The following is a 25053-nucleotide window of genomic DNA, read 5'->3' on the forward strand; positions in this document are numbered from 1 at the left end:
TGTTAGGGACTGCCAAGTCTTGAAGTCTAAAGAGGTTTTCAGATCCTTGTAATCTCCGTTCCACTGCTGCAACTTTTGTTGTTGTAGAAGACATAAATGTAATCTGGCATCCAAAGCCACTACCATGAGACCTACCATTTCCATAAGTTAAACAACTAAACGAAGAAAAATGAGCTCAAGCCTTCTGCAACTTAAGTCTGAGTTGATCTGCGAGAGGCAATTTTATTGATATTAAATCTATTATGAAACCCAAAAATAAAACCCTGGTTTGGGGAATTAGAGAGCTCTTTGAGAGGCTAATTTTCCAACCATGTATACAGAGTAACAGAACTTTGTATGTTCCTTTACCATCTAAAGAGAGAAAGCCTGTACAAGAATGTCATCTATGTAAGGAGCTACCACAATCTCATGAGCTCTCACTACTGACAATAGTGCTCTGTGAACCTTTTTAAAGATTTTGGGTACCAATGCCAGACCAAAGGGAAGCACCACAAACTGATAATGTCTGTTTAAAAAAGGCAAATATGGTCATCTCTGGTACACACAAATTGACCCACCAGCACTAAAGGAAGTATAGTGTGAATCGTCTCCATTTTGAAAGACGGCACTTTCAGAAATTTGTTTAGCGTTTTGAGATCCAAAATGGGGCTGCAAGTCCCTTCTTTCTTTGGAACGATGAAAAGGATAGAATAGAATCCTTGAGTCTGTTCCTCTAAAAAGGCAAGTGTAATCACATTGTCTCTAATATAGCTTGTAGGTCTGTTACACATACCAAAAAGACTGTGGCCTTTAAAGGATCTTTGAAAATATGGACAGGGGGAATCTTCCTCGAGGAGGACAAGATGGAGAGCCTAGGCGGTACTCCTGGGAAAGGATGTTCAGTACCAAGGGTCCTGAACTGACATACTGAAAAAAGGTTCAATCTGCCCCCCAATCAGAACTTTGTCTGGTTTGGGGGCCACACCTTCATGTACATTTGGACAAGGGGCAGACTTTTTGGACTGATTGGACTTAGGCTAGGAAGAAACAAGGGAACATGTTATTTAATTTGGTGGAGGGAACATAAATGGCACTCTGGTCTGCGGAAGCTCATTCCCTGGGACAGATGATCCTGGGTTAGCCACCAACGGAGTGAGTCTCTGGTCTTCTGATCTACTTGAATCACTGGAGACAAGTCCCCAGTCCTTGTTCCACAGTTGGAACTGGGTGTATCACTCCCATTTTTAACAGGTCTTCTACACAATGTAAGAATGCCTGTCTCTTTATTTGGTTTGAAGATAAGTGAGACATGTGGAACCTTCCCCTTGGGGGTAGTTCCTTGAATTCCAGAAGATAACCCTGAGAAACCATTTCTAGTGCCCAGGGATCCTGAACATCTCTTGCCCAAGCCTGAGCGAAGAGAGTCTGCCCCCTACTAGATCCGGTCCCGGATCGGGGGCTACTCCTTCATGCTGTTTTGGTAGCAGCAGCAGGCTTCTTGGCCTGCTTACCCTTGTTCCAGCCTTGCATCGGTTTCCAAGCTGGTTTGGTTTGCGAAGCATTACCCTCTTGTCTAGAGGCTGCAGAGTTGGAGGCCGGTCCGTTCCTGAAATTGCGAAAGGAACGAAAATTAGACTTATTCTTGTCCTTGAAAGGCCTATCTTGTGGTAGGGCATGGCCCTTACCCCCAGTGATGTCTGAGATAATCTCTTTCAATTCTGGCCCAAAAAGGGTTTTACCCTTGAAAGGGATATTAAGCAATTTTATCTTGGAAGATACATCCGCTGACCAAGACTTTAGCCAGAGCACTCTACGCGCCACAATTGCGAACCCTGAATTTTTCGCCGCTAATCTAGCTAACTGCAAAGCGGCATCTAAAATAAAGGAATTAGCTAACTTAAGTGCGTGAATTCTGTCCATAACCTCCTCATACGGAGTCTCTCTACTGAGCGACTTTTCTAGTTCCTCGAACCAGAACCACGCTGCTGTAGTGACAGGAATAATGCACGAAATAGGTTGCAGGAGGTAACCTTGCTGTACAAAAATCTTTTTAAGCAAACCCTCCAATTTTTTATCCATAGAATCTTTGAAAGCACAATTATCCTCGATAGGAATAGTAGTGCGCTTGGCTAGTGTAGAAACTGCCCCCTCGACCTTAGGGACTGTCTGCCATAAGTCCTTTCTGGGGTCGACCATAGGAAATAATTTCTTAAATATAGGAGGGGGGACAAAAAGGTATGCCGGGCTTCTCCCACTCCTTATTCACCATGTCCGCCACCCGCTTGGGTATAGGAAAAGCGTCGGGGTGCACCGGAACCTCTAGGAACTTGTCCATCTTGCACAATTTTTCTGGAATGACCAGGTTGTCACAATCATCCAGAGTAGATAGCACCTCCTTAAGCAGTGCGCGGAGATGCTCTAACTTAAATTTAAATGTCACAACATCAGGTTCTAAAACACAAACAAGGTGGTCTCCTTACAATATTCCTTATTTATTTGTATACATGAGGAACAGGAACAAACAAAGTCACAACGTTTCGGGGCTATGCCCCTTTATCATGTGATAACATCACTCATTACACACCTGTGATTTATAGGTAATACCTGGGAGTTTTAACCCTTACATTCTTAGAGCATCACAGAATTTGTATATAGCGCCATCTTGTGTCACAATCAGTGTGAATGAAAAAATTAATTAAAAACAACAGATAAGAGGCCTCAATGAACTATTATATGCTTATTATCAAAATTGATGGTAAATTTTGCAACAATTCAATAATTTACAACTACAGTGGATCAACTTAGCTAAATAAATGTAACAATGCAATGCAACATATACAGTGTATAATTAGCAGTATACTTATATCACTTCATAGTCAGCAACATCAACTCAAGGGAATCAGGACTGGCAATGGTCATAGAGATCTAAGATACAGAATGAAAATACAAATTATATTGTATAAATAAAGACAGGACATAAATCCCAAAAAAAGAATTTTTTTTAAATGTAATAACTTTAAAATAATAATTAATAAAAAGGAGTCCAATCTATTTCTCGATTCATGCCTTTAGGTTCCAGGGTATCGAGCTTAAATATCCAAAATGTTTCACGCTGTTTGAGCAATTGCTCCCTATTACCCCCACGTCTGGGGGTGCGGATTTGTTCGATAACCTGGAACCTAAGTTGGTTAACCTGATGGCCTGCAGATAGAAAATGGTGGGCTACGGGTGCAGATAGTACCTTGCATCTAATATTGCTTTTATGTTCCGTAATACGGTCCCCTATGCGTCTTGTTGACTCCCCCACATAGACACGCCCACATGGACATTTGATTAAATAAACCACAAATTTTGTATTGCAAGTAAAAAAATCTCTATAGATAAATTTATAACCAGTGTGTGGGTGCAAAAAATGAGGACTTTTAATGATAGACCCACAATTGCTGCAGCCTAGACATGGAAAACAACCTAGGTTTTTCTTTGTAATATAAGTCTGCCTACAAATTTTACTAGGACCCAAATCAGCTTTAACAAGAATGTCACGCAAGTTTTTAGACCTTTTAAAAGCAGGCATGGGAAATTGCTGAAATTCTTTTATCTCTGCATTGCAGCTCTTCAAAATGCCCCAATGTCGGCGAATGATGTTTGTTATTTGTTTACTCTGTCTGCAATATTCAGAGACAAAAGTCATTCTACTTTAATCAGTTCTAGGAGGTTTAGATTTCAAAAGTTCTTTTCTCTGCAAAGGTAAAACATCCTGAATAGTTTTAGTAATCAAGTCTGGAGGGTACCCGCGTTTCAAAAACTTATCACCCATTTCTGTCAATCTTATTTTTGAAATATCATCATTAGCCACTATTCTCTTTACACGTAGCATTTGACTCCGTGGTAAAGATTTGACAAGAGATGGGTGGTGAGCGCTGTTGAAACTCAAAAGACTATTACGGTCAGTTTTCTTAGTGTATATGTCAGTAAGGAAACCATTACCATTCTTAATCACAGACACATCCAAAAAAAACAATTTTTGTTTCACTGCTGACCAAAGTAAGCTTAATGTTGGAAGTGGATAAGTTAAGATCAGCAACAAAAGACTCCAGGGCCCCAACGTCGCCCAGCCAAACCCCAAAAATATCATCAATATAGCGCCACCAGGTGGCGCCATACCGATGAAAAAGTGGGTGTTCAAATACAAATTTTTCCTCATAGGAATTCATATAAATGTTGGCGTAATTAGGGGCGACGTTGGAGCCCATGGCGGTACCTTGTAATTGTAGAAAAAAAGAATCTTCAAATAAAAAATAATTGTTATATAAAATAACCTCTAGTAACTGTAAAAGAAAATCAATCCTATCAGTAGAATAAGTACCTTTAGATTGTAAAGCATTTCTGACTGCACCAATGCCACTAGCATGTGGTATTGAGGTGTAAAGACTGCTAACATCTAGACTGAACAAAATAAATTTGTCCGTCTGTAGTTGTAAACTATCCAATTTAATCAAGAAATCATTGGTATCCTTAATAAAGGAAGATGACTGCTCAACCATGTCTCTGAATATTGCAGACAGAGTAAACAAATAACAAACATCATTCGCCGACATTGGGGCATTTTGAAGAGCTGCAATGCAGAGATAAAAGAATTTCAGCAATTTCCCCATGCCTGCTTTTAAAAGGTCTAAAAACTTGCGTGACATTCTTGTTAAAGCTGATTTGGGTCCTAGTAAAATTTGTAGGCAGACTTATATTACAAAGAAAAACCTAGGTTGTTTTCCATGTCTAGGCTGCAGCAATTGTGGGTCTATCATTAAAAGTCCTCATTTTTTGCACCCACACACTGGTTATAAATTTATCTATAGAGATTTTTTTACTTGCAATACAAAATTTGTGGTTTATTTAATCAAATGTCCATGTGGGCGTGTCTATGTGGGGGAGTCAACAAGACGCATAGGGGACCGTATTACGGAACATAAAAGCAATATTAGATGCAAGGTACTATCTGCACCCGTAGCCCACCATTTTCTATCTGCAGGCCATCAGGTTAACCAACTTAGGTTCCAGGTTATCGAACAAATCCGCACCCCCAGACGTGGGGGTAATAGGGAGCAATTGCTCAAACAGCGTGAAACATTTTGGATATTTAAGCTCGATACCCTGGAACCTAAAGGCATGAATCGAGAAATAGATTGGACTCCTTTTTATTAATTATTATTTTAAAGTTATTACATTTAAAAAAAAATTCTTTTTTTGGGATTTATGTCCTGTCTTTATTTATACAATATAATTTGTATTTTCATTCTGTATCTTAGATCTCTATGACCATTGCCAGTCCTGATTCCCTTGAGTTGATGTTGCTGACTATGAAGTGATATAAGTATACTGCTAATTATACACTGTATATGTTGCATTGCATTGTTACATTTATTTAGCTAAGTTGATCCACTGTAGTTGTAAATTATTGAATTGTTGCAAAATTTACCATCAATTTTGATAATAAGCATATAATAGTTCATTGAGGCCTCTTATCTGTTGTTTTTAATTAATTTTTTCATTCACACTGATTGTGACACAAGATGGCGCTATATACAAATTCTGTGATGCTCTAAGAATGTAAGGGTTAAAACTCCCAGGTATTACCTATAAATCACAGGTGTGTAATGAGTGATGTTATCACATGATTAAGGGGCATAGCCCCGAAACGTTGTGACTTTGTTTGTTCCTGTTCCTCATGTATACAAATAAATAAGGAATATTGTAAGGAGACCACCTTGTTTGTGTTTTATACTATTGCTTGCAAGTTGGCAGCTACTTGCACCGGTCTCCTGGTTCCTGGGTTGCAGTGCTGGATACCACTGTTTCTTACAACATCAGGTTCTGCCTGTTGAGAAATTCTACCTGAATCAGAAATTTCCCCATCTGACAAAACCTCCCTCATGGCCACTTCAGATTGGTGTGAGGGTATGACAGAGCAATTATCATCAGCGCCCTCCTGCTCTACAGTGTTTAAAACAGAGCAATCGGGCTTTCTCTGAAAAGCAGGCATTTTGGATAAAATATTTGCTATGGAGTTATCCATTACTGCCGTCAATTGTTGCATAGTAACAAGCATTGGCGCGCTAGAAGTACTAGGGGTCTCCTGCGTGGGCAAAACTGGTGTAGACACAGAAGGAGATGATGTAGAACTATGTCTACTCCCTTCATCTGATGAATCATCTTGGGCAACTTTACTATCTGTGGCAGTACTGTCCTTACTTTGTTTGGACGCTATGGCACAATTATCACACAATTTTGAAGGGGGAGACACATTGGCTTCCATACATACAGAACATAGTTTATCTGAAGGCACAGACATGTTAAACAGGCTTAAACTTGTCAATAAAATACAAAAACCGTTTTAAAACAAAACCGTTACTGTCTCTTTAAATTTTAAACAGGGCACACTTTTTTACTGAATATGTGAAAAACTATGAAGGAATTGTTCAAATTTAACCAAATTTTCACCACAGTGTCTTAAAGCATTCCACCCCAAATTTCAGGCCTTTAACCCTTAAAATGACGAAACCGGAGCCGTTTATAGTTTTAAGCCCTCTACAGTCCCAGCTACAGCCTTTGCTGCGACTTTACCAAACCCAGGGGGGTATACGATACCAAATGAAGCCTTTCAGGAACCTTTTCAACTATTTCCAGACCCACACACATGCAGCTGCATGTCCTGCTCTCAAAAGTAACTGCACAGTAATGGCGCGAAAATGAGGCTCTGCCTACTACATAGAAGGCCCTTCCTGACTGGGAAGGTGTCTAAACCAGTGCCTGACGTAAAAAAAACGTTCCCCAAAGTTATAAAGTGTGAATTTCAACATCAAGCTGTATAAAATGCCCAAATAAAGCAATCGATCTAGCCCATAAAAGTGTCTACCAGTTTTATAGCCCATATTAAGCCCTTTGTTCTGTTTGAGACTAAGAAAATGGCTTACCGGTCCCCATGATGGGGACAATGACAGCCTTCCAACATTACACAGTCCTGTTAGAAATATGGCTAGTCATACCTTAAGCAGAAAAGTCTGCCAACTGTTTCCCCCAACTGAAGTTATCTCATCTCAACAGTCCTATGTGGAAACAGCAAACGATTTTAGTTACTGCTGCTAAAATCATATTCCTCTCACAAACAGAACTCTTCATCTTTTTCTGTTTCAGAGTAAATAGTACATACCAGCACTATTTTAAAATAACAAACTCTTGATAGTAGAATAAAAAACTACAACTAATCACCACATACTCTACACCATCTCCGTGGAGATGCTGCTTGTTCAGCGGCAAAGAGAATGACTGGGGTGGGCGGAGCCTAGGAGGGACTATATGGACAGGTTTTGCTGTGCTCTTTGCCATTTCCTGTTGGGGAAGAGAATATTCCCACAAGTTATGGATGACGCCGTGGACCGGACACACCAATGTTGGAGAAATCTAGCTTTCAATGCATTCCAGTGCTGATGTGCTATACAGTTTAATTATCTGAGAAAAGAATGAACTTGTGGCTGCCAAAGCTAAGTGTTCAATTTCAACTGTATGAATTGCCACAGGTTAGCATATTGTTCATCTTAGAGGGCCTGATAATTAAAACAGAATTTATGCTTACCTGATAAATTACTTTCTGCAACGGTGTGTCCGGTCCACGGCGTCATCCTTACTTGTGGGAATATCTCTTCCCCAACAGGAAATGGCAAAGAGTCCCAGCAAAGCTGGCCATATAGTCCCTCCTAGGTGCTGCCCACCCCAGTCATTCGACCGACGGACAGGAGGAAAAATATAGGAGAAACCATATGGTACCGTGGTGACTGTAGTTAGAGAAAATAATTAATCAGACCTGATTTAAAAACCAGGGTGGGCCGTGGACCGGACACACCGTTGGAGAAAGTAATTTATCAGGAAAGCATAAATTCTGTTTTCTCCAACATTGGTGTGTCCGGTCCACGGCGTCATCCTTACTTGTGGGAACCAATACCAAAGCTTTAGGACACGGATGATGGGAGGGAGCAAATCAGGTCACCTAGATGGAAGGCACCACGGCTTGCAAAACCTTTCTCCCAAAAATAGCCTCAGAAGAAGCAAAAGTATCAAATTTGTAAAATTTAGTAAAAGTGTGCAGTGAAGACCAAGTCTACATATCTGATCAACAGAAGCCTCGTTCTTGAAGGCCCATGTGGAAGCCACGGCCCTAGTGGAATGAGCTGTGATTCTTTCAGGAGGCTGCCGTCCGGCAGTCTCATAAGCCAATCTGATGATGCTTTTAAGCCAAAAAGAGAGAGAGGTAGAAGTTGCTTTTTGACCTCTCCTTTTACCAGAATAAACAACAAACAAGGAAGATGTTTGTCTGAAATCCTTTGTAGCCTCTAAATAGAATTTTAGAGCACGAACTACATCCAAATTGTGCAACAAACGTTCCTTCTTTGAAACTGGATTCGGACACAAAGAAGGCATGACTATCTCCTGGTTAATATTTTTGTTAGAAACAACTTTCGGAAGAAAACCAGGTTTAGTACGCAAAACCACCTTATCTGCATGGAACACCAGATAAGGAGGAGAACACTGCAGAGCAGATAACTCTGAAACTCTTCTAGCAGAAGAAATTGCAACCAAAAACAAAACTTTCCAAGATAATAACTTGATATCAACGGAATGTAGGGGTTCAAACGGAACCCCCTGAAGAACTGAAAGAACTAAATTAAGACTCCAAGGAGGAGTCAAAGGTTTGTAAACAGGCTTGATTCTAACTAGAGCCTGAACAAAAGCTTGAACATCTGGCACAGCCGCCAGTTTTTTGTGAAGTAAAACAGATAAAGCAGAAATCTGTCCCTTCAAAGAACTTGCAGAAATTGTGGGAACCAATACCAAAGCTTAGGTCACGGATGAAGGGAGGGAGCAAATCAGGTTACCTAAACGGAAGGCACCACGGCTTGCAAAACCTTTCTCCCAAAAACAGCCTCCGAAGAAGCAAAAGTATCAAATTTGTAAAATTTGGCAAAGGTGTGCAGTGAAGACCAAGTCGCTGCCTTACATATCTGATCAACAGAAGCCTCGTTCTTGAAGGCCCATGTGGAAGCCACAGCCCTAGTGGAGTGAGCTGTGATTCTTTCAGGAGGCTGCCGTCCGGCAGTCTCGTAAGCCAATCGGATGATGCTTTTAAGCCAAAAGGAAAGAGAGGTAGAAGTCGCTTTTTGACCTCTCCTTTTACCAGAATAAACGACAAACAGAGAAGATGTTTGTCTGAAATCTTTTGTAGCTTCTAAGTAGAACTTTAGAGCACGGACTACATCTAAGTTGTGTAGCAAACGTTCCTTCTTTGAAACTGGTTTCGGACACAAAGAAGGTACAACTATCTCCTGGTTAATATTCTTGTTGGAAACAACCTTTGGAAGAAAACCAGGCTTAGTGCGCAAAACAACCTTATCTGAATGGAACACCAGATAGGGCGGAGTACACTGCAGAGCAGATAACTCTGAAACTCTTCTAGCAGAAGAAATAGCAACCAAAAACAAAACTTTCCAAGATAATAACTTAATATCTATGGAATGTAGAGGTTCAAACGGAACCCCTTGAAGAACTGAAAGAACTAGATTTAGACTCCAGGGAGGAGTCAAAGGTCTGTAAACAGGCTTGATCCTGACCAGAGCCTGAACAAATGCTTGAACATCTGGCATAGCTGCCAGTCGTTTGTGTAGTAAGACAGATAAAGCAGAAATCTGTCCCTTTAGAGAACTCGCAGATAATCCTTTATCCAAACATTCCTGCAGAAAGGAAAGAATCTTAGGAATTTTTATCTTATTCCATGGGAATCCCTTGGATTCACACCAACAGATATATCTTTTCCATATTTTATGGTAAATCTTTCTAGTTACCGGTTTTCTGGCCTGAACCAGAGTATCTATCACAGAATCTGAAAACCCACGCTTTGATAGAATCAAGCGTTCAATCTCCAAGCCGTCAGCTGGAGGGAGACCAGATTTGGATGTTCGAATGGACCCTGAACAAGAAGGTCCTGTCTCAAAGGTAGCTTCCATGGTGGAACCGATGACATATTCACCAGGTCTGCATACCAAATCCTGCGTGGCCACGCAGGAGCTATCAAGATCACAGAGGCCCTCTCCTGTTTTATCCTGGCTACCAGCCTGGGAATGAGAGGAAACGGTGGGAACACATAAGCTAGGTTGAAAGTCCAAGGTGCTACTAGTGCATCCACTAGAATCGCCTTGGGATCCCTGGATCTGGACCCGTAACAAGGAACCTTGAAGTTCTGACGAGACGCCATCAGATCCATGTCTGGAATGCCCCATAATTGAGTCAACTAGGCAAAGATCTCCGGGTGGAGTTCCCACTCCCCCGGATGGAAAGTCTGACGACTCAGATAATCCGCTTCCCAGTTTTCCACACCTGGGATGTGGATCGCAGATAGATGGCAGGAGTGATCCTCCGCCCATTGTATTATTTTGGTCACTTCTTTCATCACTAGGGAACTCCTTGTTCCCCCCTGATGATTGATATACGCAACAGTCGTCATGTTGTCTGATTGGAATCTTATGAATCTGGCCTTTGCAAGCTGAGGCCAAGCCCTGAGAGCATTGAATATCGCTCTTAGTTCCAGAATGTTTATCGGGAGAAGAGACTCTTCCCGAGACCATAGTCCCTGAGCTTTCAGGGATTCCCAGACCGCGCCCCAGCCCACTAGACTGGCGTCGGTCGTGACAATGACCCACTCTGGTCTGCGGAAGCTCATTCCCTGGGATAGATGGTCCAGGGTCAGCCACCAACGGAGTGAGTCTCTGGTCTTCTGATCTACTTGAATCACTGGAGACAAGTCTGTATAGTCAAAAAAACAGAGAGTAGTGACAGCATGGATATTTATTCGTGAGACAGCAGGACAAACAGCAACGTTTCGAGAATTCTGTCTCTTTGTCAAGCTAATGTGTACAATAAACTAGAACACCTTATATAGCAATCTACCACCAGGTGGCGCTAAAAACATAGGTAAGAATTAACCTCTTATATACTAAATATATTTATCATATAACACATATAAATTATGTACAAAGGATACTCCATAATTATCATTTCAATAATGTTATTCAGAGATTGACAATTGAATTTAAGAAAAAATGTACAAAATTTAAAGTGCAGTGTACAAAACTTACTCAAAAATGGTTCCCTAGATATTTACTACAATACAAAATAAAATTTATAGTACAATATTGAATTCTGAATAGATTAACAGGGGTTTTTTGAAAAATATTTTACATTTTTAATTTTTCAAATTCTAGAATTCAAACACAGAGATAATTTCCCTATAGAAACACTGATAGATCCCAGTCCTTATTCATACCATTGGGATACATGGTACCCAATTCATGAATCCAGAATGCTTCACGCTGTTTAAGCATTTTCTCTCTGTCCCCACCTCTACGTAATTTGGGGACATGATCAATGATCTGAAAACGAAGTTGATTTATGGCATGTTTTTTATCTAAAAAATGTTCTGCGACTGGAGCTTTAACATTTTTAGTTCTTATAGAACTTTTATGTTCTATGATTCTATCGCGTATGCACCTTGTTGTCTCTCCAATATAGCTCCGCCCACAGGGACATTTAATTAGATAAATTACATAATCAGTGTTACAGGTATAGTAACCCCTAATGTAATATTTTTTACCATTACATGGGTGGTGGAACACCGGGCCTTTAATTAAATTTCCACAACATGAACAATTTAGGCATGCATATGAACCACATCTGTTGGTAGTTATATATCTCTGGTTTATAGTTTTTCTAGATCCTATATCTGCCTTAATTAAATGATCATGGAGATTTTTGCTGCGTTTGTATGCCGGCATAGGTGGTTTCTGGAATTCTAGAATGTTAGGGTTACATTCACTCAATATATTCCAATGTTTCCTCACTATTTTTTGTATTGCCGGACTGAGACTAGAAAATTCTGAGACAAAGGCTAATCTACTATCTTTGTCAGTCTCCTTTCTCTTATTTATAGTTTGTAACAAACTTTCTCTAGGAGTAGACAAAATAGATCTAATTTCCTTTTTAATTAAAGTTGGTGGGTAGCCTCGCTCAATAAACCTTTGACCCATATCTCCCAATCTAGCCTCTACTATATTAGGGTCAGAAACAATACGTCTGACTCTTAATAGTTGGCTTTTAGGAAGAGAGTTTATTAAGGATGGAGAATGTGCACTATCATAATGTAACAAACTGTTACGGTCAGTACTTTTCCTGAATAGATCAGTTTTTAAAGTGCAGCCATCCTTAATCACTCTGGTGTCTAAAAATTCAATAGTTTCCTCATTCCATGTTAATTTAAATTTGATATGATTGCTGGCAGAATTCAAATCTGCCACAAATGCCATTAGGGTTCCAACGTCGCCCAGCCATACCCCGAAGATATCATCTATGTAGCGCCACCAGGTGGCGCCACATAGAGTAAACCAATTATTACAAAAAACAAATTTTTCTTCGAATACATTCATAAAAATGTTGTCGTAGTTTGGGGCGACGTTGGAACCCATGGCTGTACCTTGAATCTGCATATAAAAGTTGTCTTCAAAAAGAAAATAATTGCAATTTAGTACCATATCAAGTAACTGTAACAAAAAGTCAACTTTCTGTCTGTTCAATTTAGAATCATTTGCCAGCACTGACTCTACAGCTCCCAGACCACTGGCATGTGTAATGGAGGTGTATAAACTGTCTACATCTAAGCTATAAAGAATAAACTTACTTGAAGAGAAGTTTAGAGTCTCCAATTTAAGGAGGAAATCACTGGTATCCTTAATGAAAGATGTAGACAGTTCCACATAAGGTCTAAGTATCTTGTCTAAAAAAACAGATACATTAGTAAGTACAGAGTCAGTGCTAGCAATGATGGGGCGACCGGGGGGGGTTTCAAGGTTTTTGTGTATCTTGGGGAGGACATATATCACTGGGGTGTGGGGATGTTTAACTGTAAGAAACTTAACTAGATCTGCATCTATCAAGTTATTTTTAAGAGCTGTATTTAATTTATGATCCAATTCTTTTTGTATAGAGAATACAGGGTTTTTAGTTAGTTTCTTATAAACAGTACTATCCTTTAATTGCCTGTAAATTTCATTAATATAATCAGTTTTAGACATTAAAACTAAAGCTCCACCCTTATCGGCTCTTTTCAATATGATATCCTTTTTTGATTTTATTGCTTCCAAAGTTTCAAAATCTTTTTTGTTAAAATTAACTGATTTTAAATTGTTGTTAAAATAATTTTTCCTATGATTAAATTGCTCATTAGTTTCAGTAATGTGTTGAAGATGTTCAATATCCTTTTTAACTAAATCTATATAGGTTTCCACACTATGATTTAATTGATTAGGAATAAATGTACTCTTATTGCGTAAACCAAGTTGCTGCATAGAAATACTTTCTTTATTTTGCATTTTAGGTTTATCTTGATACGGGATATTACTAAAGAATGCTTTCAATTTTAGAGTACGGAAAAATCTAAATAGATCAGTTTGCAATCTAAAAAAATTACATTTCTGCTTTGGACAGTAAGATAGTCCTTTGTTTAAGACGGAAAGTTCATCAACAGTAATGTCAGCCTTAGAGATATTTACCACGTTGTTAACGGTTATGCTTTCTTCTGAGATCGAAGTTGAAGATTTGATTTCACTTTGTTGGTCGTGGTCTTTTTGGCTTTTGCGGTGTTTCTTTCCTCCACGCCTTTGTCGGCGTCTGAGTCCCCCGGAGATGTGCCTGATGATTCCGAGCTACTGCCATGGTATGCCGATATCCCTCCGCGACGTCTCTGACGACCGGAAGTTGTTCTGCGGTTGGTGCCTTCCGGATCATACCGCCACCGATAGACTCTACCTTGGGTATAATCTTTTTCGTCTCGGCTGAATTTGGTACGTTTCCGTACTTCGATCTCTTTTCTGAGATCATCAATCTTGGATGTAGTATCTGTCAGTATTTTGTTTGACTCCTCTTGTGGCAAGGTATGTTTGATGGTGGATTCCATCTCTGTCAGTTTTGTTTGTTGTTGTACAATTTCTTTGTTAAGGCAATCAACTGTTAGTACCATAATGTCCATAGAGCATTTGTTTAATATTTGCTCGAATACATCACAGTAATCTTTATTATCCCGCATTAGTGTAGGGCGGGCATTCATACGCAGTCCCCGTGGGATTCTTTTTACACGATGATATTCCGCTAAAGTTCTTGCATGTAAATCATATGCAAGTTTTTTCTTTGCAAGCTTTTCATATTCTTTTACTGAAGTATCAGAAGGAGCCATCTGTAGGAAATCTCTTTGGCCTTTGGTAAGGGTGGTAATCCTTGAGGCTTCCATTTCTGAGTAAGAAAAAGTTTTGAATCCTGCTTGTGTCTCTTCCATTGTTTCACACAGTTCTGTGTAATACTGGTGCAGGGACTTTAAGGAAGCAAACAGCTAATGGAGAAGTAGAGTAAAGTCCAGCACACAGGTGCTATCCTGCAAAGTCACAATGACCTGCTTCCAAGGTCAAGGTAATGATATCAAAAAAACAGAGAGTAGTGACAGCATGGATATTTATTCGTGAGACAGCAGGACAAACAGCAACGTTTCGAGACTTCTGTCTCTTTGTCAAGCTAATGTGTACAATAAACTAGAACACCTTATATAGCAATCTACCACCAGGTGGCGCTAAAAACACAGGTAAGAATTAACCTCTTATATACTAAATATATTTATCATATAACACATATAAATTATGTACAAAGGATACTCCATAATTATCATTTCAATAATGTTATTCAGAGATTGACAATTGAATTTAAGAAAAAATGTACAAAATTTAAAGTGCAGTGTACAAAACTTACTCAAAAATGGTTCCCTAGATATTTACTACAATACAAAATAAAATTTATAGTACAATATTGAATTCTGAATAGATTAACAGGGGTTTTTTGAAAAATATTTTAAATTTTTAATTTTTCAAATTCTAGAATTCAAACACAGAGATAATTTCCCTATAGAAACACTGATAGATCCCAGTCCTTATTCATACCATTGGGATACATGGTACCCAATTCATGAATCCAGAATGCTTCACGCTGTTTAAGCATTTTCTCTCTGTCCCCACCTCTACGTAATTTGTGGACATGATCAATGATCTGAAAACGAAGTTGATTTATGGCATGTTTTTTATCTAAAAAATGTTCTGCGACTGGAGCTTTAACATTTTTAGTTCTTATAGAACTTTTATGTTCTATGATTCTATCGCGTATGCACCTTGTTGTCTCTCCAATATAGCTCCGCCCACAGGGACATTTAATTAGATAAATTACATAATCAGTGTTACAGGTATAGTAACCCCTAATGTAATATTTTTTACCATTACATGGGTGGTGGAACACCGGGCCTTTAATTAAATTTCCACAACATGAACAATTTAGGCATGCATATGAACCACATCTGTTGGTAGTTATATATCTCTGGTTTATAGTTTTTCTAGATCCTATATCTGCCTTAATTAAATGATCATGGAGATTTTTGCTGCGTTTGTATGCCGGCATAGGTGGTTTCTGGAATTCTAGAATGTTAGGGTTACATTCACTCAATATATTCCAATGTTTCCTCACTATTTTTTGTATTGCCGGACTGAGACTAGAAAATTCTGAGACAAAGGCTAATCTACTATCTTTGTCAGTCTCATACGCGATAGAATCATAGAACATAAAAGTTCTATAAGAACTAAAAATGTTAAAGCTCCAGTCGCAGAACATTTTTTAGATAAAAAACATGCCATAAATCAACTTCGTTTTCAGATCATTGATCATGTCCCCAAATTACGTAGAGGTGGGGACAGAGAGAAAATGCTTAAACAGCTTGAAGCATTCTGGATTCATGAATTGGGTACCATGTATCCCAATGGTATGAATAAGGACTGGGATCTATCAGTGTTTCTATAGGGAAATTATCTCTGTGTTTGAATTCTAGAATTAAAAATTTAAAATATTTTTCAAAAAACCCCTGTTAATCTATTCAGAATTCAATATTGTACTATAAATTTTATTTTGTATTGTAGTAAATATCTAGGGAACCATTTTTGAGTAAGTTTTGTACACTGCACTTTAAATTTTGTACATTTTTTCTTAAATTCAATTGTCAATCTCTGAATAACATTATTGAAATGAAAATTATGGAGTATCCTTTGTACATAATTTATATGTGTTATATGATAAATATATTTAGTATATAAGAGGTTAATTCTTACCTGTGTTTTTAGCGCCACCTGGTGGTAGATTGCTATATAAGGTGTTCTAGTTTATTGTACACATTAGCTTGACAAAGAGACAGAAGTCTCGAAACGTTGCTGTTTGTCCTGCTGTCTCACGAATAAATATCCATGCTGTCACTACTCTCTGTTTTTTTGATATCATTACCTTGACCTTGGAAGCAGGTCATTGTGACTTTGCAGGATAGCACCTGTGTGCTGGACTTTACTCTACTTCTCCAAGTCTGTATAGTCCCCATTCCACTGTTTGAGCATGCACAGTTGTAATGGTCTTAGATGAATTCGTGCAAAAGGAACTATGTCCATTGCTGCAACCATCAACCCTACCACTTCCATGCACTGAGCTATGGAAGGACGTGGAACAGAGTGAAGAACTTGACAAGCGCTTTGAAGTTTTGACTTTCTGACATCTGTCAGAAAAATCCTCATTTCTAAGGAATCTATTATTGTTCCCAGGAAGGGAACTCTTGTTGACGGAGACAGAGAACTCTTTTCTATGTTCACCTTCCATCCGTGAGATCTGAGAAAGGCCAGAACGATGTCTGTTTGAGCCTTTGCTTTTGAAAGGGACGACGCTTGTATTAGAATGTCGTCCAAGTACGGTACTACTGCAATGCCCCTTGGTCTTAGAACCGCTAGAAGGGACCTGAGTACCTTTGTGAAAATCCTTGGAGCAGTGGCCAACCCGAATGGATGGGCCACAAACTGGTAATGTTTGTCCAGAAAGGCGAACCTTAGGAACTGATGATGTTCTTTGTGGATAGGAATATGTAGGTACGCCTGGATAGTGGGTAGAATCGTTCGAATGGTTTCCATTTTGAACGATGGTACCCTGAGAAATTTGTTTAGGATCTTTAAATCCAGAATTGGTCTGAAGGTTCCCTCTTTTTTGGGAACTACGAACAGATTTGAGTAAAATCCCATTCCTTGTTCCTTCATTGGAACAGGGTGTATCACTCCCATCTTTAACAGGTCTTCTACACAATGTAAGAACGCCTGTCTCTTTATTTGGTTTAAGGATAAGTGAGACATGTGGAACCTTCCCCTTGGGGGTAGTTCCTTGAATTCCAGAAGATAGCCCTGAGAAACTATTTCTAGTGCCCAGGGATCCTGAACATCTCTTGCCCAAGCCTGAGCAAAGAGAGAGAGTCTGCCCCCTACTAGATCCGGTCCCGGATCGGGGGCTACTCCTTCATGCTGTTTTGTTAGCAGCAGCAGGCTTCTTGGCCTGCTTACCCTTGTTCCAGCCCTGCATAGGTTTCCAGGCTGGTTTGGGCTGTGAGGCATTACCCTCTTGCTTAGAGGATGCAGAATTAGAGGCCGGTCCGTTCCTGAAATTGCGAAAGGAACGAAAATTAGACTTATTCTTGGCCTTGAAAGGCCTATCTTGTGGAAGGGCATGGCCCTTTCCCCCAGTATTGTCTGAGATAATCTCTTTCAATTCTGGCCCAAAGAGAGTTTTACCTTTGAAAGGGATGTTAAGCAATTTTGTCTTGGATGATACATCCGCTGACCAAGACTTTAGCCAAAAGCGCTCTGCGCGCCACAATTGCAAACCCTGAATTTTTCGCCGCTAATCTAGCTAATTGCAAAGCGGCATCTAAAATAAAAGAGTTAGCCAACTTAAGTGCGTGAACTCTGTCCATAACCTCCTCATACGGAGTCTCTCTACTGAGCGACTTTTCTAGTTCCTCGAACCAGAACCACGCTGCTATAGTGACAGGAACAATGCACGAAATGGGTTGTAGAAGGTAACCCTGCTGTACAAAAATCTTTTTAAGCAAACCTTCCAATTTTTTATCCATAGGATCTTTGAAAGCACAACTATCCTCGATAGGGATAGTAGTGCGCTTGTTTAGAGTAGAAACTGCCCCCCTCGACCTTAGGGACTGTCTGCCATAAGTCCTTTCTGGGGTCTACCATAGGAAATAATTTCTTAAATATAGGTGGGGGAACGAAAGGTATGCCGGGCTTCTCCCACTCCTTATTCACTATGTCCGCCACCCGCTTGGGTATAGGAAAAGCGTCGGGGTGCACCGGAACCTCTAGAAACTTATCCATCTTGCATAATTTCTCTGGAATGACCAAGTTGTCACAATCATCCAGAGTAGATAACACCTCCTTAAGCAGTGCGCGGAGATGTTCTAATTTAAATTTAAATGTCACAACATCAGGTTCAGCTTGTTGAGAAATTTTTCCTGAATCTAAAATTTCCCCATCTGACAAAACCTCCCTCATGGCCACTTCAGATTGGTGTGAGGGTATGACAGAACAATTATCATCAGCGCCCTCCTGCTCTTCAGTGTTTAAAACAGAGCAATCGCGCTTTCTCTGATATGTAGGCATTTTGGATAAAATATTTGCTATGGAGTTATCCATTACAGCCGTCAATTGTTGCATGGTAATAAGCATTGGCGCGCTAGATGTACTAGGGGCCTCCTGCGTGGGCAAAACTGGTGTAGACACAGTAGGGGATGATGTAGTATCATGTCTACTCCCCTCATCTGAGGAATCATCTTGGGCAATTTCATTATCTGTGGCAGTACTGTCCTTACTTTGTTTGGACGCTATGGCACAATTATCACACAATTTTGAGTGGGGAGACACATTGGCTTTCACACATATAGAACATAGCTTATCCGAAGGCACAGACATGTTAAACAGGCTTAAACTTGTCAATAAAGCACAAAAAACGTTTTAAAACAAAACCGTTACTGTCTCTTTAAATTTTAAACAGAGCACACTTTATTACTGAATATGTGAAAAAGTATGAAGGAATTGTTCAAAATTTACCAAAATTTCACCACAGTGTCTTAAAGCCTTAAGAGTATTGCATACCAATTTTCAGAGCTTTAACCCTTAAAATAATAACGGAACCGGAGCCGTTTACAAATTTAACCCCTATACAGTCCCAGCTACAGCCTTTGCTGTGACTTTACCAAGCCCAGAGGGGAATACGATACCAAATGACGCCTTCTAGAAACTTTTCCAACAACTTTCTGGTCCTCACACATACATCTGCATGTCTTGCTCTCAAAAACAACTGCGCAGTAATGGCGCGAAAATGAGGCTCAGCCTACAACTGGGAAGGCCCTCCCGGACTGGAAAAACAGAATTTATGCTTACCTGATAAATTACTTTCTCCAACGGTGTGTCCGGTCCACGGCGTCATCCTTACTTGTGGGATATTCTCTTCCCCAACAGGAAATGGCAAAGAGTCCCAGCAAAGCTGGCCATATAGTCCCTCCTAGGCTCCGCCCACCCCAGTCATTCGACCGACGGACAGGAGGAAATATATATAGGAGAAACCATATGGTACCGTGGTGACTGTAGTTAGAGAAAATAATTCATCAGACCTGATTAAAAAACCAGGGCGGGCCGTGGACCGGACACACCGTTGGAGAAAGTAATTTATCAGGTAAGCATAAATTCTGTTTTCTCCAACATTGGTGTGTCCGGTCCACGGCGTCATCCTTACTTGTGGGAACCAATACCAAAGCTTTAGGACACGGATGAAGGGAGGGAGCAAATCAGGTTACCTAAACGGAAGGCACCACGGCTTGCAAAACCTTTCTCCCAAAAATAGCCTCCGAAGAAGCAAAAGTATCAAATTTGTAAAATTTGGCAAAAGTGTGCAGTGAAGACCAAGTCGCTGCCTTACATATCTGATCAACAGAAGCCTCGTTCTTAAAGGCCCATGTGGAAGCCACAGCCCTAGTGGAGTGAGCTGTGATTCTTTCAGGAGGCTGCCGTCCGGCAGTCTCGTAAGCCAATCGGATGATGCTTTTAAGCCAAAAGGAAAGAGAGGTAGACGTCGCTTTTTGACCTCTCCTTTTACCAGAATAGACGACAAACAGAGAAGATGTTTGTCTGAAATCCTTTGTAGCTTCTAAATAGAATTTTAGAGCACGGACTACGTCCAAATTGTGTAACAAACGTTCCTTCTTTGAAACTGGTTTCGGACACAAAGAAGGTACAACTATCTCCTGGTTAATATTTTTGTTAGAAACAACTTTAGGAAGAAAACCAGGCTTAGTACGCAAAACCACCTTATCTGCATGGAACACCAGATAGGGCAGAGAACACTGCAGAGCAGATAACTCTGAAACTCTTCTAGTAGAAGAAATTGCAACCAAAAACAAAACTTTCCAAGATAGTAACTTAATATCTATGGAATGTAAAGGTTCAAACGGAACCCCTTGAAGAACTGAAAGAACTAGATTTAGACTCCAGGGAGGAGTCAAAGGTCTGTAAACAGGTTTAATCCGAACCAAAGCCTGAACAAATGCTTGAACATCTGGCACAGCTGCCAGTCTTTTGTGTAGTAAGACAGATAAAGCAGAGATCTGTCCCTTTAGAGAACTTGCAGATAATCCTTTCTCCAAACCTTCTTGTAGAAAGGAGAGAATCTTAGGAATTTTTATCTTATTCCATGGGAATCCTTTGGATTCACACCAACAGATATATTTTTTCCATATCTTATGGTAAATTTTTCTAGTTACAGGTTTTCTGGCCTGAACCAGAGTATCTATAACAGAATCTGAAAACCCACGCTTTGATAAAATCAAGCGTTCAATCTCCAAGCCGTCAGCTGGAGGGAGACCAGATTTGGATGTTCGAATGGGGACTGTCTGCCATGAGTCCTTTCTGGGGTCGACCATAGGAAATAATTTCTTAAATATAGGGGGGGGAACAAAAGGTATGCCGGGCTTTTCCCACTCCTTATTTACTATGTCCGCCACCCGCTTGGGTATAGGAAAAGCGTCGGGGGGCACCGGAACCTCTAGGAACTTGTCCATCTTGCATAATTTCTCTGGAATGACCAAGTTGTCACAATCATCCAGAGTAGATAACACCTCCTTAAGCAGTGCGCGGAGATGTTCTAATTTAAATTTAAATGTCACATCATCAGGTTCAGCTTGATGAGAAATTTTTCCTGAATCTGAGATTTCTCCATCAGACAAAACCTCCCTCATGGCCCCTTCAGATTGGTGTGAGGGTATGACAGAACAATTATCATCAGCGCCCTCTTGCTCTACAGTGTTTAAAACAGAGCAATCGCGCTTTCTCTGATAAGTAGGCATTTTGGATAAAAGATTTGCTATGGAGTTATCCATTACTGCCGTTAATTGTTGCATGGTAATAAATATTGGCGCACTAGATGTACTAGGGGCCTCCTGCGTGGGCAAAACTGGTGTAGACACAGTAGGAGATGATGTAGTATCATGTTTACTCCCCTCATCTGAGGAATCATCTTGGGCAATATCATTATCTGTGGCAGTACTGTCCTTACTTTGTTTGGACGCTATGGCACAATTATCACATAAATTTAAATGGGGAGACACATTGGCTTTCATACATATAGAACATAGCTTATCTGAAGGTACAGACATGTTAAACAGGCTTAAACTTGTCAACAAAGCACAAAAAACGTTTTAAAATAAAACCGTTACTGTCTCTTTAAATTTCAAACAGAAAACACTTTATTACTGAATATGTGAAAAAGTATGAAGGAATTGTTAAAAAATTACCAAAATTTCACCACGGTGTCTTAAAGCATTAAAAATATTGCACACCAAATTTCAGAGCTTTAACCCTTAAAATAACGGAACCGGAGCCGTTTTAAAATTTAACCCCTATACAGTCCCAGCTATAGTCTTTGCTGAGACCCAACCAAGCCCAGAGGGGAATACGATACCAAATGACGCCTTCTAGAAGCTTTTTTAGTGATTCTTAGATCCTCACACATGCATCTGCATGCCCTGCTCTCCAAAAACAACTGCGCAGTAATGGCGCGAAAATGAGGCTCAGTCTATAACTAGAAAGGCCCCCTGACTGAAAAAGGTGTCCAACACAGTGCCTGCCGTTTTATAAACGTTCCCCAAGATTATAAATGCCAATTGTTAGCCTAAATCTGAATAATATGCCCAAATAAAGCAATCGATTTAGCCCATAAAAATGTCTACCAGTTTTTTAGCCCTTATTAAGCCCTTTATTCTGTATGTTTGACTAAGAAAATGGCTTACCGGTCCCCATGAGGGGAAATGACAGCCTTCCAGCATTACACAGTCTTGTTAGAAATATGGCTAGTCATACCTTAAAGGGACACTAAACCCAGAAAAAAAACTTATCTTCAATCAAAATATCGATCTATTTTGAATAGTTATGTAATTAGCATTGTTTGTCAAATTATTACCGTTTATTAGCAATCCGATATAGAAAATCAATTTATTTCCAAACCCACCGCTGGCTATTGTTTTCTAAACTCTAATCCTGAATGATAACCCAGGTTATCAAAATGGCGATTTTGGACGCTATGCGCATGCGCAATATCCCGGCACATCACTCACAGCAGACAGGAAGACCCTGTATCTAAATCAGACATAGCTGATGAATACGCTACACATCGCAGGTAAGAGCTGAGTGCTGCGCTGCGATGCGTGAATCAACCCTAACAATAACGAACATTAAATCTTTATAGCACAATATGAAAAATTATGAATTAAACACATATTAATTTCATACCTTAATTTTAAACTTTGTGGATATTATGACGATTACTCTGATGGAACCAAATACTATTGTTATGGACACTTTTTTATGTGCAAATATGCTTGCCACAACGGATCGCAACTCGCATGCGCATGGTGACTACATTGTCACATAATGATATGCACGAAATAGGAAATTGGGTTTGGTAGTGCACGCCCCCTATTAGAGGGTTGGCTATAATGACGTCATCTGCAAAAAAATGTATTTAATTTTATAGCGTTTCTAAAGTTCATTGGACTGTAAAATTAGGTTGTTGAATAAATGTACACCTTATTGATTGGAAATTGATTTTCAGGTAGTGACCAAAAACGGAAAGTTTTGGAATCCTTTAAGCAGAAAAGTCTGCTAACTGTTTCCCCCAACTGAAGTTACTTCATCTCAACAGTCCTATGTGGAAACACAGCAATCGATTTTAGTTACTGTCTGCTAAAATCATCTTCCTCTTACAAACAGAAATCTTCATCCTTTTCTGTTTCAGAGTAAATAGTACATACCAGCACTATTTTAAAATAACAAACACTTGATAGAAGAATAAAAACTACATTAAAACACCAAAAAAACTCTTAACCATCTCCGTGGAGATGTTGCCTGTGCAACGGCAAAGAGAATGACTGGGGTGGGCGGAGCCTAGGAGGGACTATATGGCCAGCTTTGCTGGGACTCTTTGCCATTTCCTGTTGGGGAAGAGAATATCCCACAAGTAAGGATGACGCCGTGGACCGGACACACCAATGTTGGAGAAAGGTGTCTAACACAGTGCCTGCCGTTAAAAAACGTTCCCCAAGTTTATAAGTGTGAATTATCAGCATAAACATGAATAAAATGTCCAAATAAAGCAATCGATTTAGCCCATAAAAGTGTCTACCAGTTTTATAGCCCATATTAAGCCTGTTATTCTGTTTGAAACTAAGAAAATGGCTTACCGGTCCCCATGAGGGGAAATGACAGCCTTCCAGCATTACACAGTCTTGTTAGAAATATGGCTAGTCATACCTTAAGCAGAAAAGTCTGCTGTTTCCCCCAACTGAAGTTACTTCATCTCAACAGTCCTATTTGGAAACAGCAATCGATTTTAGTTACTGTCTGCTAAAATCATCTTCCTCTCACAAACAGAAATCTTCATCCTTTTCTGTTTCAGAGTAAATAGTACATACCAGCACTATTTTAAAATAAACTCTTGAAAGTAGAATAAAAAACTACAACTAAACACCACATACTCTTAACCATCTCCGTGGAGATGTTGCCTGTGCAACGGCAAAGAGAATGACTGGGGTGGGCGGAGCCTAGGAGGGACTATATGGCCAGCTTTGCTGGGACTCTTTGCCATTTCCTGTTGGGGAAGAGATATTCCCACAAGTAAGGATGACGCCGTGGACCGGACACACCAATGTTGGAGAAAATTATTATACACTAAAATTATAAGTGAAGCAATCACCTAGCCTGTAAGACAAAGTAATCAAATACTGAGTTGCATATATGTTTGTCAGCAGAGGGATGTATGCCTGACCCAAAGTAAATTAAACACTTGATCCTATGATTAAAAACTCGGAAGCATGGAGAGATATCACACAAAATCATTGGGGGCTTTAGTTCAGAATTATTTTGTAATGTGTCTCTCCTTTATATCTAGAACCCCGCTTAGGGCAGTTTATAAGTTAAAATGTGACTTCCTAATCTTCATTGAGAACCCTTGTAGTACTTATGACACTTTTTAAATAATCTCATAAAAACAAAGAATCAAAGAAAGGAGCATCTATGCCAGTTTAAAAAATAATAGCTACTGCAATTTATAGGCAGTTTACAATCTGTTTTTTTGTAATAGCAAGATATAAAAAAAGAATTATAAGCATGTCAGTTTCAGTTAATTTTGTAGTTTATCTTTCATGTACACATCAATTTGCAGTTTAGGTCCCAGGCACAAACTCAGATGTCAAATGGGAGGAAAATCAATAGTATAAGGAAGCATAACCACAGAACAAGGTATAATGATCATAACAGGTTATTTTTAAAATCACTCATAAATGTAAAAAGAATTTGACAGCACAGATATTTATAGCTACACATTTTTCAGCATGCTATGTCATTATTTTATCCGAACACACAGATAACTCAAGAACACACCTGCAGTTTCCAAATGGGATTTTTCGAATTAATGCAGATAGGCAGTTGAACAAACTCATTGCCGAAGCCAAGCAAAAGACACATATGATGACATATA

General features: G+C 39.6%; 1 protein-coding gene across 2 annotated transcripts in view; it reads right to left on the reverse strand.

The window, feature by feature from the left end:
- The window catches only part of SPPL2A (signal peptide peptidase like 2A), a 175399-nt gene that overhangs the window by 96663 nt on the left and 53683 nt on the right, over positions 1-25053 (reverse strand). For both annotated transcript variants that reach the window (XM_053717442.1, XM_053717441.1), the window contains exon 7: positions 24957-25053. In XM_053717442.1, coding sequence (XP_053573417.1) covers positions 24957-25053 — 97 coding nt within the window. The remainder of the gene's footprint in view (positions 1-24956) is intronic.

Source organism: Bombina bombina, chromosome 6 (genome assembly GCF_027579735.1).
Source record: "Bombina bombina isolate aBomBom1 chromosome 6, aBomBom1.pri, whole genome shotgun sequence".
Lineage (NCBI taxonomy): Eukaryota > Metazoa > Chordata > Amphibia > Anura > Bombinatoridae > Bombina > Bombina bombina.